This window comes from Prionailurus bengalensis, chromosome A2 (genome assembly GCF_016509475.1).
Source record: "Prionailurus bengalensis isolate Pbe53 chromosome A2, Fcat_Pben_1.1_paternal_pri, whole genome shotgun sequence".
Lineage (NCBI taxonomy): Eukaryota > Metazoa > Chordata > Mammalia > Carnivora > Felidae > Prionailurus > Prionailurus bengalensis.
In genome coordinates, this window is record NC_057348.1 from 91087745 (window position 1) to 91102056 (window position 14312).

Genomic DNA, 14312 nt, shown 5'->3' on the forward strand with positions numbered 1-14312 from the left:
GAAAAAATAGTCCATGGATTTCCTTTGTACTCTTGGGACTACAGGAAATATGTGGTTTATATAGAAGTTTTAGCCGCTGGCTCCACTAATTGCTGCCAACTCTGTGATTAGAGGTTACATTGTGAGATAAAGGGGAGGATGGGAAGTGTAGTCCCTTAAAGGTGGCCTAAGTTTTGGATTCTTTCTACAGTACGTCTGCTTTTATTTACTTTTCTGTTCTCCTATAGTTGCTTATTGTATTTTATCCAGAGTTTTACTTGTAATCAGGGGGATTGATTAACCATATTGAACATATTCCACCTTGACAGGAATTGACAGACTGTAATATTTCAAAAATTCCTTTGTTCATTCTATCACAAATGTTTTGTTGAGTAAAGGCATAAAAATAACTTACAATGACTTTTAGATTATTTCATTAACTGTACCTTTTCCTCATTGGTTGATTTCTTTCTGTGAAGACAAAAACAATTATAGCTAGAATGCAAGGTATTTTGGGGGTGCATTATAAAAGTGAGCTTGTATTATGTTCACTGTTTCATGTCTTTGGTTGAGTTGATTTTTAAAAGCAAGCTTCTCTCCCTCCCCCCCCAAAACTACAGTAATCACCCTTTTTTATTTAATACTTTCCCTGTATGATGGTCTTCAGGATAAAAAGAGCCATTGCAGTTGCCATTGTCACAGTACTTTCAAATCCAGTGTTTTCACTTTTTTTCTTTTTTTTTCTTTTTAGGGGAAAAGAGTAGGTATTGGTACACAGAAAGCAAGAAGTAAGTATTTTGATATCCTTAAGTGTGTTTGATTTGCCTTTAGAAAATAGACCATATAAAACTCCTGAAAAATCATGTAAAAAACACTTCAGGGAACTCGTTCAGTAGGTCTTAGCCTTTTTTAGAATATGGACACCTATGGTAGTCTGGTGAAACTTATGGACCCCTTTTCAGAATAATGTTTTTAAAAACATTTGAAAAATTATTAGATTACTGAGAAAGTCAGTAAATGAAATTCAGTTGTCAGAATATTTTGAGTTATGAAATCATGATATACTTGATTTTTTTTACACATTAAAAATGAGTTCTAGCAGTGATTCTAATTGCTATTGTAATTTTGCAGTGGTAAGCTATCAGTGGTGCTTTCGAATATTTGTAATAACTAATATGAAAGTATTTCTTTTATTCAGTATCAGAATTACAGGCACTGCTAATACCACTGTGATCCTGTTCCTTATATGCATAACTGGAGGAAATGTTAAATTTTGGTTAGAGATCAGTGAAAATAAAAGTTGAAATTTTTTCCTGTTTTAGCTCATTATTCTCCTGAATTCTATTCATAGATCTTTTGGGGGATCCCTTCAGTTTAAGAATCTCAGGATATAGACAGAACTTCTGGTATTTTGGAAATGGGCTGGTAGTGTAAAATATCTCACCTGAGGCTTAAAACTTTGAGTTGAAATGAAATGGATAATGGATATAGATGGTCCTCAATTTACAATGGTTTGGCTTATAATTTTCCATCTTTACAATGTTACAAAAGTAATACACATTCAGTAGACATCGTACTTCACATTTTGAATATTGACCTTTTCCCAGGCTGGCAGTATGCCATACAATACTCATGACGGGCAACGGCAGGGAGCTGCAGCTCCCATTCATTTACGTGGTCGTAAGGGTAAACAACCAGTATGCTTAAAACCATTCTGTTTTTCACTTTCAGTATAGTTTTCAATAAATTACATCAGATAGTCAGCATTTTATTATAAAATTGGGCTTTGGGTTAGATGATTTTGTCCAACTATAAGCTAATGTAAGTGTTCTGAGCATGCTTTAAGTTAGGCTAGGGCTAAGCTATGATGTTTGATAGGTTAGGTGCATTTTCGTCTTAAAATATTTTCAACTTAAAATGGGTTTATTGAGGTGATCCTGATTGTAAATTGAGGACCTGTACATAGTTGGGTGGGATTTTTAGCCAGAGTATTTTTTTTTAATTTCTTGGATTTATACATATCTAATAATAATGTTTTGTTTGTTCTCAAGCAGGTAGACTTAAAAAACCTTTTGTAAAGGTGGAGGATATGAGCCAGTAAGTATCTAAGTTCAGTTAAAAGAAAAAAAATCTAATTAATTAAGCTATCTCCACTAATATTATTAGGTCTCTTTGTTAGAGTTATACTAATAGGCAGGTGCACAAGGTGGAAAAAGTAGTGTTAATTTTTCCTCAAAAATTAAGCAATTTTTAGCTTAATTTAGTTTCAGTATGTTGTAGATGATAATTCCTTGAAATATTTGGTTTAGAGCAGTCATGAAACCAGCTCATTTTTTTAATATTTCAAATAATGATTTGCTAGCTAAATGCAGTACCTAATGATTTAGAAATACTGTTTAAAGATTGCTTGTACTTTGTGAGAAAGAAATTATTAGGTAATATTTGGAAGTACAAAATCTGAGAATAACCTTTAGTAGTTTTCTTGAACTCATTCTGAAGTTTCAAAGAGTAATCTTAATGAAGACTGTATACAAGGAAATTAATTTGACATGAGAATTAGATAACTTTTTCTTAACCTTTTAGTTACTCCTTTAGACATGTGTGATTAATTTTGGGTACTCATTGAGGTGACAGATGTGTTGAGTGCTTCTTTTTATGAAACGTATTACTATGAGGAGAAAAAATGCAATTCAAAGTTAGGCCTAGAGAAGGCACCAGTATATGGAAAGATATCCCAAGTTCATAGATTGGAATACCTCAGACTGCCAACATGTCAGTACTGCCCAAAGCGATCTACAGATTCAGTGCAATCCCTGTCAAAATCCCAATGACGTTTTTTGCAGAAAGTGAGAAATACATCCTAAAATTCATACCAAATGGCAAGGGACCACAAACACCCAAAGCAATCTTGATAGAACAAAATTGAAGATCTAGACTTCATGATTTTGGAATTTACTAAAAGCTACAGTAATCAGAACAACTTATTATCGACATAAAGACAGATGTGTAAACCAATGGAAAAGAATAAAGAGCTAAGAAGTAAAATCTTTACACGTATGGTCAAATGGTTGCCAGCATTATTCAGTGGGGAAAGGACAGTCTTTAGCAAATAGTAGTGGGGAAACTACATATGCACATGCAGAAGAATGAAGTTGGACTATTAATTTATACCATACATAAAATTAACTCAAAATAGATCAAAGACTTAAAACTATAAAACTCTTGGAAGAAAACAAGGGGAAAGCTTTATGACACTGGATTTTGCAATGATTTCTTGAATATGATACCAAAAGTACAAGCAACAAAAGATAAAATAAATTGGATTAGATCAAAATTATAAATTCCTGTGCACAGCAGTGAAAAGGCAAACCATGGAATGGGAGAAGATATTTTTAAATCCTTTAATATAGTGTAATATGGGGGGTCGGGGTGGAGCTTGGGAAGATAGTGGAGGAGGATCCTCAACCTATCCCATGTTTACAACTAGTTAGCACTTGCATCTGAATGAATAAACCAGAGAACCATCTGAAGACTGGCAGAACAAACTTCACAACTAGATGTGGAGAAGAAGCCACATCTGAAAGATTAGAAAGGGCAGAAATGGTGATTGGGAGCTGCAGGCCCTGGCTTGGAGAGGTGAAAGCACCAAGCAGCCCACAAGGGGAGGATGAATCCCTATAATATCTGGCTTTGAAAACCAGAACAGCTGAGTTCCCTGATTTTGTATAACCAGCAGGACTTGGATCTTAGAGATTTAAAAGTCAGCTGACTTACTAGTGAGTTGGAAGGGCATGTGATAGCTAGGTTCCTGCCCTTAAAGAGACAGCAGCCTGCGAACAGGCAGCATAGAAACTATAGTTTGCATAATGCCTGGGGCAAACAGGAGGAGCATTCGGTGATGTATGGAATTGTTGAATCACTATATTATACACCTGAAACTGATGTAATAACTATTTTAACTGTACTGGAATTAAAAACTTAATTTAAAAAATGTAATATTAAAAAGCCAACAGAAAATCAAATTATCAGATTTTAAAAATGGCACAGGACTTGATGTTTCTCCAAACAAATTGCCAACAAATACGTGGAAAGATGTTCAACATCACTAATTACCAGAGAAATGCAAATCAAAACCACTATGAGATATATATCACCGCACACCATTAGGATGGCTGTTATTAAAAACAAAATCAGAATAATAGGTATTGGCAAGGATGTGGAGGAATTGGAACCCTTGTGCACTGTTGGTGGGATTGTAAAATAGTGTGACCACTATGGAAAACAGTATGGAAGTTCTTCATAAAATTGCAACTATGATATGATCTAGGAGTTTCACTTCTGGGTATATATCCAAAGGAGTTGAAAGCAAGACTTGCACATTCCATGTTGGTGGTAGTACTGTTCATAGTAGCCTAGCAGCAGAAGCAATCCATATATCCATCAGCCAATGAGTGGATGATATGGTATATACATAAAATGGTTATTATTCAGCCTTAAAAAGGAATTAGTTTTTGACACATGGATGAACCTTGAGGACATTACGCTAAGTGAAATAAGTGGAAAAATACTACATGATTCCATTTAATGACATGTCTCAAGGGTTGGTGGGGAAGGGAGAATGAGTTACTGTTTAATGGTAGAGAATTGCTGTTTTTAAAGATGAAGAGTTCTAGAGATGGACAGTGTTAATGGTTGGAAAACACTGTAAATGTACTTAATGCAGCTGAAGTGTACATTTAAAAATGGGTAAAATAGGGGCACCTGGCTGGCTCAGTCAGTAGAGCCTGTGACTTTTGATGTCGCTCATGAGTTTGAGCCCCATGCTGTACATAGAGATTACTTAAAAAAAAAATGGTTAAGATAGTAAGTTTTGTGTTATTTTACCATATTCTTTTTAAAATGTTTGTTTTTAAGAAAAGAATTAGGTCTAGGAATTGGGAAGGAAAGCCTAACTGATTTCTGTTATTTCAGATTCTAGATGAATTCCATGTTTTTGAAATAGAAGACTTCAGTTGTGTTATTTTTTCACCCTAAAGAATTTCATGTATTTGTCTTTTTACTTTTTTAGACTTTATAGACCATTTTATCTTCAGCTGACCAATATGCCTTTTATAAATTATTCTATTCAGAAGCCCTCCAGTCCATTTGATGTAGATAAGCCATCTAGCATCCAGAAGCAAACGCAGGTTAAACTAAGGTTGGTTTAACCTTTAAGTGATTTTTTTCGTTTTAAGCAAATATTTAAAATAATTCATTTAGCCATGGTGGGGTGTGTGTGTGTGTGTGTGTGTGTGTGTGTGTGTGTGTGTGTTTGTTTGATCACTGTTACGGTTTTACCCCTTGTGTATTTTTAATGGCTCTCTGCTAGATTAGAAGTCTGAATCTCTTCTAAGTCAGATTTAGACAGATCAATAGATTGAGGTTGAGGGGTGGCTTACAGATATTTACGATTAAAATGTGTTATATCTCCTAAGTAATCTACAATATTCTACAGAATAATTACTGCATTCTTAGTTTGCTTCTTAATTTCTTAAAAAGAAATATATTTAAAAGTATTTATTGATATAAATCTCTGGAGATTATAGCAGATTGTTTGATAGGTGAGGACGGTACACTTTATAAATTACTTCTTAATGTTCAGGAGTTAACTCTTTTACCGTATATTTCTATCAGAATCCAAACAGATGGCAATAAATGTGGAATCCCAATTCAACTCCAGTTGAAAGAGAAGAAAAAAAAAGGATACTGTGAATGTTGCTTGCAGAAATATGAAGATCTTGAAACTGTAAGTGTCATTTTATACTTAGGGGGTTGATATTTCTAAAACTATGAATATTTACTATTTAAATTTTAGCTTATTTTTCTGATTGTGGTTCATAACTTGTAAGTAGCATGTATTTCTTTTTTATAGAATTATCTTAAATTTTACGAACCCAAAGTGAGAAAATAATATTTTGAAAAATTCATTTTTATTCATTAACTCAGCAAATATTTATTAAGTACCTGTGTTATACCAGTCACTACTCTGAGCAAACAGCATTGAACAAGAGAGACCAATTCCCTACCCTTGTGAAAATTACATTCTATGGAAGGGGGTGGGGGATAGGTAACCACATGGTAAGAAAAGTAAAAAGAACATGAGATCAGTGCTATGAGAAACTGTAAAGCAGGAATGGGAGTGTTGATACTTATTTAGACTACATAAGGAAAACCTAGATAACTGAATATTGAATGCAATATTGTGATTCAGTAAAGTGAAATTGAAGGAGAAACCTAGGAAGTGAGGGAACAAGACTCATGGATATTGAAATAAGCAGTGCAAAAGTGCTAAATTAAACTGATTTGATGGGATTGAAAAAACCATTAAACTGGTAGTGATGACCTAGTGGAAGTGATGTGGTCTGGTCAGATTGTGGATATATTTAAAGATGGGGTGAAGGGGATTTGCCAGTGGATTGGATGTTCGGAGTAAGAGAAGATGCTTCAGGCCTGAGGAATTAAAAAATGAGCATATGATTAACTAATAGGAGGATGAGAAGAAAGTAGAATTCTTTGAATTATCAGAAAGAGAAATGGAATAATTGGAAGGGGTACGGGATGAAGATGCAGTTTGTAAAGTGATAAATAAATTAAAAACAAAAAAACAAAAAAAACGAAAGCTTTGTTTGGATCCTGCTACCCAGCTTTGAATCCTGGCTTCCTGTTTGTGTGACCTTGGACAGTGGTGGGAGCTGTGTTTATTAAATTTTAGGTGTTATTATTTGAGTTGGTCATTTTAGTGGATATGTATGTTTGGTGTTTAGTTTGGTAGAAGGTGGTGAAAAAGTTTAAGGAGAAAGAATAATATTTATAAACATCTAAGAAATAAGCTATTTCTGTTTTTAGACTCTAAGTTGAAGTTTGATTGTTTTATAACCCAAAATATATTAGTATTTTGTGTTAGTATTTTGTGTTTTATTTATGTAATAAAGGAGAAATGTAGGGTTACTTTAAAATTATTTTTTTTAATGTTTATTTTGAGAGAGAGAGGGACAGAGAAAATACTGGGTATATAGGCTTGTACATGTGCAGAGGAAGGACAGAGAGGGAGAGAGAGAATCCCAAACAGGATCCGCACTGTCAGCACAGAGCCTGATGTGGGTCTCGATCCCACGAACCTTGAGATCATGACCTGAGCCAAAGTCAAGAGCCAGACAATTTACCAACCTGAGCCACCCAGGAGCCCTAAAATTATTTTTAATCAGAAGAAGCTAAAACTATCTTAGAAATATTTCCCCTTCCCAAAAAAATCATTTTGAAGTTTAAGTTATAGATTGGTCCTGAAATTTTGCTTTGCTGTTATTAAAATGGAATAATCTCTAATGGATGTTTTCTTTAATACCAATTTGTGATCCTCATTTAATATTCAAAAAATGTTAGGACTGAAAAATGAAAACCTGGTCACTGACACAAGGAAGGAAAAGTAGTAGATGTTGGGATTTATATTTTAAAATCATTTGTTATTACAGTTTTTATGTATCTGTTTCTTAGTTGCTGAGAATAAAGAAAATATTATTTTGTTTTTCTGAATCTTAGGTTTTAGGGATTCAGTTCCACCTGTATCAAGGCATTCATTTAGCAGATTTGATTACTGGAGATTAAGCAACAAGCAAGGCAGACATATTCCTTTCCCTTAGATATTTTATGGTATGAGAGAGAAGATTGATACAAAACATGCCTTTGCAAGTAGGATAGTATCAAAAAAGTGAAGTATACAGTGCAATGGTAACAAATAATGAGAGGGTACTTAACACTGGATAAGGGACATAGAAAACTCTATTGAAAAAGTGACATTTAAGTCAGGACTTCAGAGAAGAGGTAGGTGGAGGTAGAGGACAGCTACATAAAAGTTGGGAGACTGCTTTCTTAATTTATTACAATTAATTTTCTTTCTCCTAAAGACATGAGTAAATGGAATCTAAACTTAAAAGTTAATGTTTCTTTTTACATTTTAATCATTTCTCATTTGTTTAACATTACTGGGCATAGATAATTTGTATGTGGGCAATTTTGCAACTTAGGAAGGAATAGTCCAGAATACTTTTGTTTCTTGTAATCACTGGAGACTTTAGTTTTTGGAAATACAGTTAAATCATCAAAAGTTACATGAAACTAGAGAAACGGAAGTGAGGTTCTTGCACAGTCACTTGGTACAGCCTTCTAGGTGCAATTCCCTTATCAGCTGACAGAGAAATAATAGAATTAGCCTGGAGATTCCACCTATTTAGCAGAAACTTTGTTTCCTTTGAGTTTTATCCCAGTACACTGAACTTGTTTACTATTCTGCACCACACTTAAGACTGAGAATAACTGTCAACTAAACTTCAATTAAAAAAAAAAAGACTGAGAATATAATTTCCATATTCTCCATTATAAGCACTGGGTAATTGAGATGGTTTACTTGCTCATTCTCAAATGTGTTCCTCAATAGTGAATTCTTTCTTTTTTTGTACCTCACAGCATTTATTTCACTTGTTTTTATAATCGCCTTTTGGATTCCTATATGTTAAACTGTAACATTTCATTCATTTAATATTTTACAGGCCCTACCATATTTACTTAGTGGTAATTGTGTAAGAATGAAATAAAATAAAGGGAAATACTGTCTTAAGAGTATTAGCACACTCTAAATGCTAAATGTTACTGTTGTATTTCTCCATCTTTATCTTCATTTTCTGATGTAGTTTATTTGTAGTTCCATTTAAACCACAAATTTATTTTACTTAACATTCTTTGAAGTTCTAGTAAAGGATATTTCTCTGGAGTAGTTATGAGAAACCTAATCTTAGGGGCATGAAAATATTAGAAAGCTTGAACAAAAAGGAATCTGTTCGTTTAAGAATATAATTATATGATTTATGTGTATTTTTGTTTTTGTTTTAGCATCTTCTAAGTGAGCAACATAAAAACTTTGCACAGAGTAATCACTATCAAGTTGTTGATGATATTGTATCTAAGTTAATTTTTGACTTTGTGGAATATGAAAGAGACATGCCTAGAAATAAAAGGTAATATATCAACCTAAGTTTTAAATTTTACCAGAATATTAAGCTGTTTCATTAAACTAAAAATAAATCAGTTTTTCGTTCTTAGAAGGAATATATCTTTTCAGGATGTAAATGATTAAGAACTGATTACTTCTTTTCTCCCCACTCCCATCCCCTCTTCACTACCAAAAGTGCTTACTTTAGATTACTTTTAAGGTCTTCAAGTCTTGTTATAGTCTAGAAGGGGAGTTGGCAAACAGTAAATATTTTAGGCTTTGTGAACCATAAGATACCTATTTCAACTACTTAGCTTTGTCATTGTTCAGTGGAAGCAGCCACATCCAATATGTAAGTGAGTGGGTGTGGCTGTGTTCCAATAAAGCTTTATTGAAAAATATATAAATGATAGACTAAATTTGGTCCATGTGCTATATAGTTTGTCAGTCCCTGGTCTGGGACCATAAAGTTTACCATCTTCTTAGACTAAAAGAGCTAGAATTTTTAGTTAATCTTAAGGAGTTTAAATAAACCTTCTTCTACTTACTTCTGTTAAGTCTTTATACTTTGACTAAGTTTTTTTTTTCTTATATTGTACTTGCCAATAATATTGACTAATAGTACTTAACAGAACTTTGAAATACGAATACAATACTGTTCATTAGCAGTTTACTGCACTTTGACTAAATGATCCTGGTTAGATTATTCCCATAAATCCAAAATAAAAAGACATGCTTTCACTTGCTAAAATTTATAGTAACTCATTAGGCTGTTCAGTCCTTATATCTGTTTTTAGTCTACTCTTAAGGCTTAAGGAAGATTAGAAAATATATCAAGGTACAGGTTCAGAAAATTAACTGCAAAGTCTTTTGATTATATCTAGGTAGAACAGTCTAAATTTATTTCTGTAACATTCAGAATGGTTGTTTATTATTGACTTAAGATATTTGGAGAGGAGCCATATTTTCAATTATTAAAAGTATGTGGGGAGCGCCTGGGTGGCTCAGTTGGTTGAGCCTTGACTCTTGATTTCTGCTCAGGTCATGACCTCAGGGTTGTGGGATCAAGCCCTATGTCAGGTTCTGTGCTGAGTGTGGAGCCTGCTTAAGATTCTCTGTTTTTGTCTCCCTCGCTCCCTTTGCTCTCTACTCTCTCCCTCTCCCTCCCTCCTTCTGTCCTTCTTCCCCCGCCTCCCCCCCATCCCCCTGCCACTCATGCTCTCACTCTCTCTTAAAAGAAAAAAACTATAACTATGTGGGTTACTGTAAGAATTCAGAATTCCCTAAAAACTTAATCTGCAGCAAATTCTGAACTAGTACTTAAATATAGACTGGTTTTTCCTTAATTATATTATCTGCATAATTTTCATCTGTATGCACATCACCTAAACATCTCTAGACATTAAAGGAGAGAGCAGTATTGGACTAGTAATTTTACATTTTTAATACTCCATTTGTTCAAGAGGAATTCTTGAGTGAAAGTATAAACAAAATAAATATAAAATGGTCCTTGCTGGTTTTGAAAGGGCAGGCTGAATTTTATATTTCTCTGTGTTATCTGTGACATGTAGAACAGAAAACATAAGTAGTGAGCTGGTAAGTTTCTCTCTGTATATAATTTAGTAGGATTGTGTAATACAAACTAGCATACCAAGGATATTAAGAGACGCCATGAAGAGGTTTTCAGGTCAAATACATGTGTGAAACTTCAGGATTACTATTTTGTCATTTTTAGAGTATAAAGATACCAGGTTTCTGACTCCATATGTTCTTAGATATTTTACACTTAAATATATATAAGTGGGGAATATGTTTCTGCCTTAGGTCCCAATACTCATTCCCCACATTGTTAAGTAAAATGAGGAGACAGTATTAATGTAAATGAAACCATAGAAGTTAGGATATTTTTCAGGATAATGAGAACAATATTGGGAGAAGGCCCATATCTCTTTACTGTCCTCTTTGTTTGAATTATATGGTTAAAGTAGTTGTAAACATCACATTTAAGTAAGATAACTGGTTCCCTCTGGGAAGAAGGGGAAGAACACAGATAAGAAGAGGGGGGTACACTAGAGTTTTCAGCTATATCAGTTTTGTTACTTTAGAGACATCTAAAGTAAATTTGGCTAAGCGTTAAGATTTCAGTATTTTTGTATTATTGTCTAAGTTAAATAAGCTACATAAGTAGTTTTAAAAGATACTAATTTGACTTTAAACTAAGGAATTTTTATAGCAATTTAACTTTTTCTTTTTGTTTTATAAAGAATAAAATACAGTATTGGATCCCTTTCTCCTATTACTGCAAGTATCTTGAAAAGGTCTGAACCAAAAGAAAAGCTAGAATTGCAACATACTTCTCAGAAAGACGTCAAGGAAAATAATGTACAGGTAGTTGAGCAGCGTTTCCTGTATAAAGAAGTCCAGGAACCTGAACGGAAGTTTGTGTTTATTTCAGAATCCATCCCCTGCCCTTCAAGTGAATTGAGAGGACTCGATGAGAAAGCAAATAGTAAATGTTCCAAGTTAAATCCAGTTGAAAATGACCTAAAACAAAATTTTACACATCTACCTCCACATAAAAATAAACAGGGATGTATTCTTGACATTTCTGAACATAAATTAATGATAAATGAAAGTGACTTAGAAGAACTAAGTGTAGATCGCTGTCCATGTAGGCTACAGACATCTGTACAAGTTTCTAACGTCAGTATGGATAATACTGCATCTCAACCAAAACAAAAGTCAGATACTGTGCTTTTTCCAGCAAAGGATGTGAAGGAAAAGGACCTTCATTCAATAGTTGGTCATGATTCTGGTCTGTTAGCAATAAACAGTTCACAGGAGCACCTAACAGTTCAGGCACAGACTCCATTTCAAAGTCCCCCTGAGGAACCCAGTGAATGCAACTTCAACAATGTGGATAGTTTACCTTCTGGTAAGATCCATCGGAAAGTGAAAATATTATTAGGAAGAAATAAAAAAGAAAATCTGGAACCAAATGTGGAATTAGATAAGAAAAGAACTGAATTTATTACACAAGAAGGAAACAGAATTTGTAGTTCACCAGTACAATCTCTACTAGACTTGTTTCAGACTAGTGAAGAGAAGTCAGAATTTTTGGGTTTCACAAGCTACACTGAAAACAGTGGTATACGTGATGTTTTAGATATTTGGGAAGAAGAAAATTCAAATAATTTGTTGTCAGTGTTTTTCTCTTCCCCTTCAACTTCTACATTTACTGGCTTTTAGACTTGAAATAAATACCTTTCAGAAGTGATGAAGATCATATTCTTGAAAATTTTAATAATGTGTATGAGAATGCTTAGTTTATTTTCTTTTTGCCACCTTTGTTTACAGAACTAAGTGTAAATATTAACAATAAAGGTGATGTTTGCATTTTTCTACAGAATTGGATACCTTTTATAGGAAAATTGTAGAATAAACTTGTGACTTATTTTACACCCTATGTTTTAAGAATTATGAATAATGTTTTATGTCACTGAACTTCAAGTGAAATTTTGGGTATATTAATATTTAGCATTATATATTTGGATAGTCTAGTTCTTTCCAAAGGCTATTAAAATAAGATTCCCATGATAACCTGAGAATATTTCTTTTAAAAACCTAATTTTCACACAAAAGGGAAAAACCGTATTAATTTGTGTTTGGGTTTTGGAAGTCATTATTACTTGATACTGACCTACGTGGACCCTGCTCATGTGTTGGCACCAAGGAGTTAGGTTATTTGAAGAGATAAATAGAAGCCATAAAGGGAAAAACTTAGCCAAACTACTATATGGAATAAATTTCCCATTGTTGATTATTCACCTTTAGAAAGATTTTCTTCCAAAATGACTCATTATCCCCTAATTTGGTATCAGGAAATGAAAGAGGGAGGATGGCATTGAACTATAAATAAAAGTATTGAAGCATTGTGAAGATTGCCTTTGATTGGGCACTTAGCAACTCAATAATTGAGGGGAAAAAAATAGTCAAATACAAGAAAAATTTCAACCATTCAATCTTTAGATGGTAGAGGCGTTTGCCTTTGAGTGTGTTCTTCCAGGAGAGGCATTTATAGCTAATGACATTTTCACAATAAAAGTTGGTGCCATTGAATATTTTTGAATATATTGTCATTAAAAATTAACTTTGATTACCAGTCTTAATTATTTGAAACCCTGTAGGGTTCCTAGTGTATTCGTTTATATGTTCTGATGTGTGTGTTTTGACTGTGTGGAAAGTGTCAGTGAGAAATAGTAGCTTTTCATCACCTTTTTGGTCCCTCTGGTACCTTAAGTAAGTAGGATCACTGAAATACTCTTTTACAGTGCATTCATGCAATCCTTGTTTGCATTGTAAATTACTATAGCATTTTCTGTCACAAATGCATGTGTGTATGTAAATCTATGTCAGATTTTATAGATAGCCTTCTAAAAACCTAGATGAAACTTGGGAAATTATTTGTAGGAGGTATTTTTTTCTCTTAATTTTCCAAATAATTAAAAGGTATTTAAACTTGCTCTATGATCCTTAGACTTTAGAGTGATAGTCGCTTCAATTTGCAGTGGCTCTGTTTGCCTTAGTTGTATCTAATAAGGAGTAAAAGACTCGAACTGAACCCTTCCAGTAGTTAAAAGTGTTAAACTTTATTTTGACACCATTTTTGAACTATTATTTTGAACACTGGGCTTTAAGATACTGTCCTCCAAGATCTTCATAATGAGTATGTCAGGTTTTAAGAAATGCTCAAATTCTGTGTGTGGGTAGCAGGACCACCACATAGAATTTGTGTGAGCTGGGCAGTGCAGATGGGTGCCCAACCAAGGGGAGGGTGGCAGGTAGTGACTGAGCCTCCAGTATGCAGTAAGTAGTGCGTATGAGGTAGCAGCCATGTAGAAGTATGAATACTTTCTCTCTTAACTTTTACCAAGGCATGGTCACCTGGCCAAGGTGCCTTTGCGGTTGTGTTTACTTAACTATGGTTTGGTTCCCAGATTTGTTCACAAAAAGACACTTAATATTTTTAATGTAGCAAGGCATCTTAAGAAGGAAGCTTCAAATCCTCAGCAGGGTAGATAGAAAACTTGGTGTGCTTGATAAAAAGTGACAGCCTCTGCCAAAAGCATCTAGACAAACAAATCCCAGCAAGTACATGATAAGTTTAATTCTTTGATAACAAGAGCATTGAAGTGGAAAGGTGTGAAGGGAAAAAAAAGGCACCTTAATTAACTTTAGCTGTGGGCAACAGTGCAGCTTTCAAAGTTGGTGGCTCTTTTTCTAGGAGTAACTAGAAACAGCACCAGTAAAG

At 33.9% G+C, this 14312-nt stretch overlaps 1 protein-coding gene across 3 annotated transcripts in view; it reads left to right on the plus strand.

The window, feature by feature from the left end:
- The window catches only part of DBF4 (DBF4 zinc finger), a 30905-nt gene extending 17748 nt beyond the window's left edge, over positions 1–13157 (plus strand). For 2 of the 3 annotated variants that reach the window (XM_043588766.1, XM_043588767.1), the window contains 6 exons: positions 731–767; positions 2031–2076; positions 5048–5176; positions 5653–5764; positions 8902–9026; positions 11266–13157. In XM_043588766.1, the coding sequence (XP_043444701.1) occupies positions 731–767; positions 2031–2076; positions 5048–5176; positions 5653–5764; positions 8902–9026; positions 11266–12250 (1434 nt within the window). In that variant the 3' untranslated portion in view covers positions 12251–13157. The remainder of the gene's footprint in view (positions 1–730; positions 768–2030; positions 2077–5047; positions 5177–5652; positions 5765–8901; positions 9027–11265) is intronic. The other variant, XM_043588765.1, reaches the window with a different exon arrangement.
- Positions 13158–14312: the final 1155 nt, after the last annotated feature.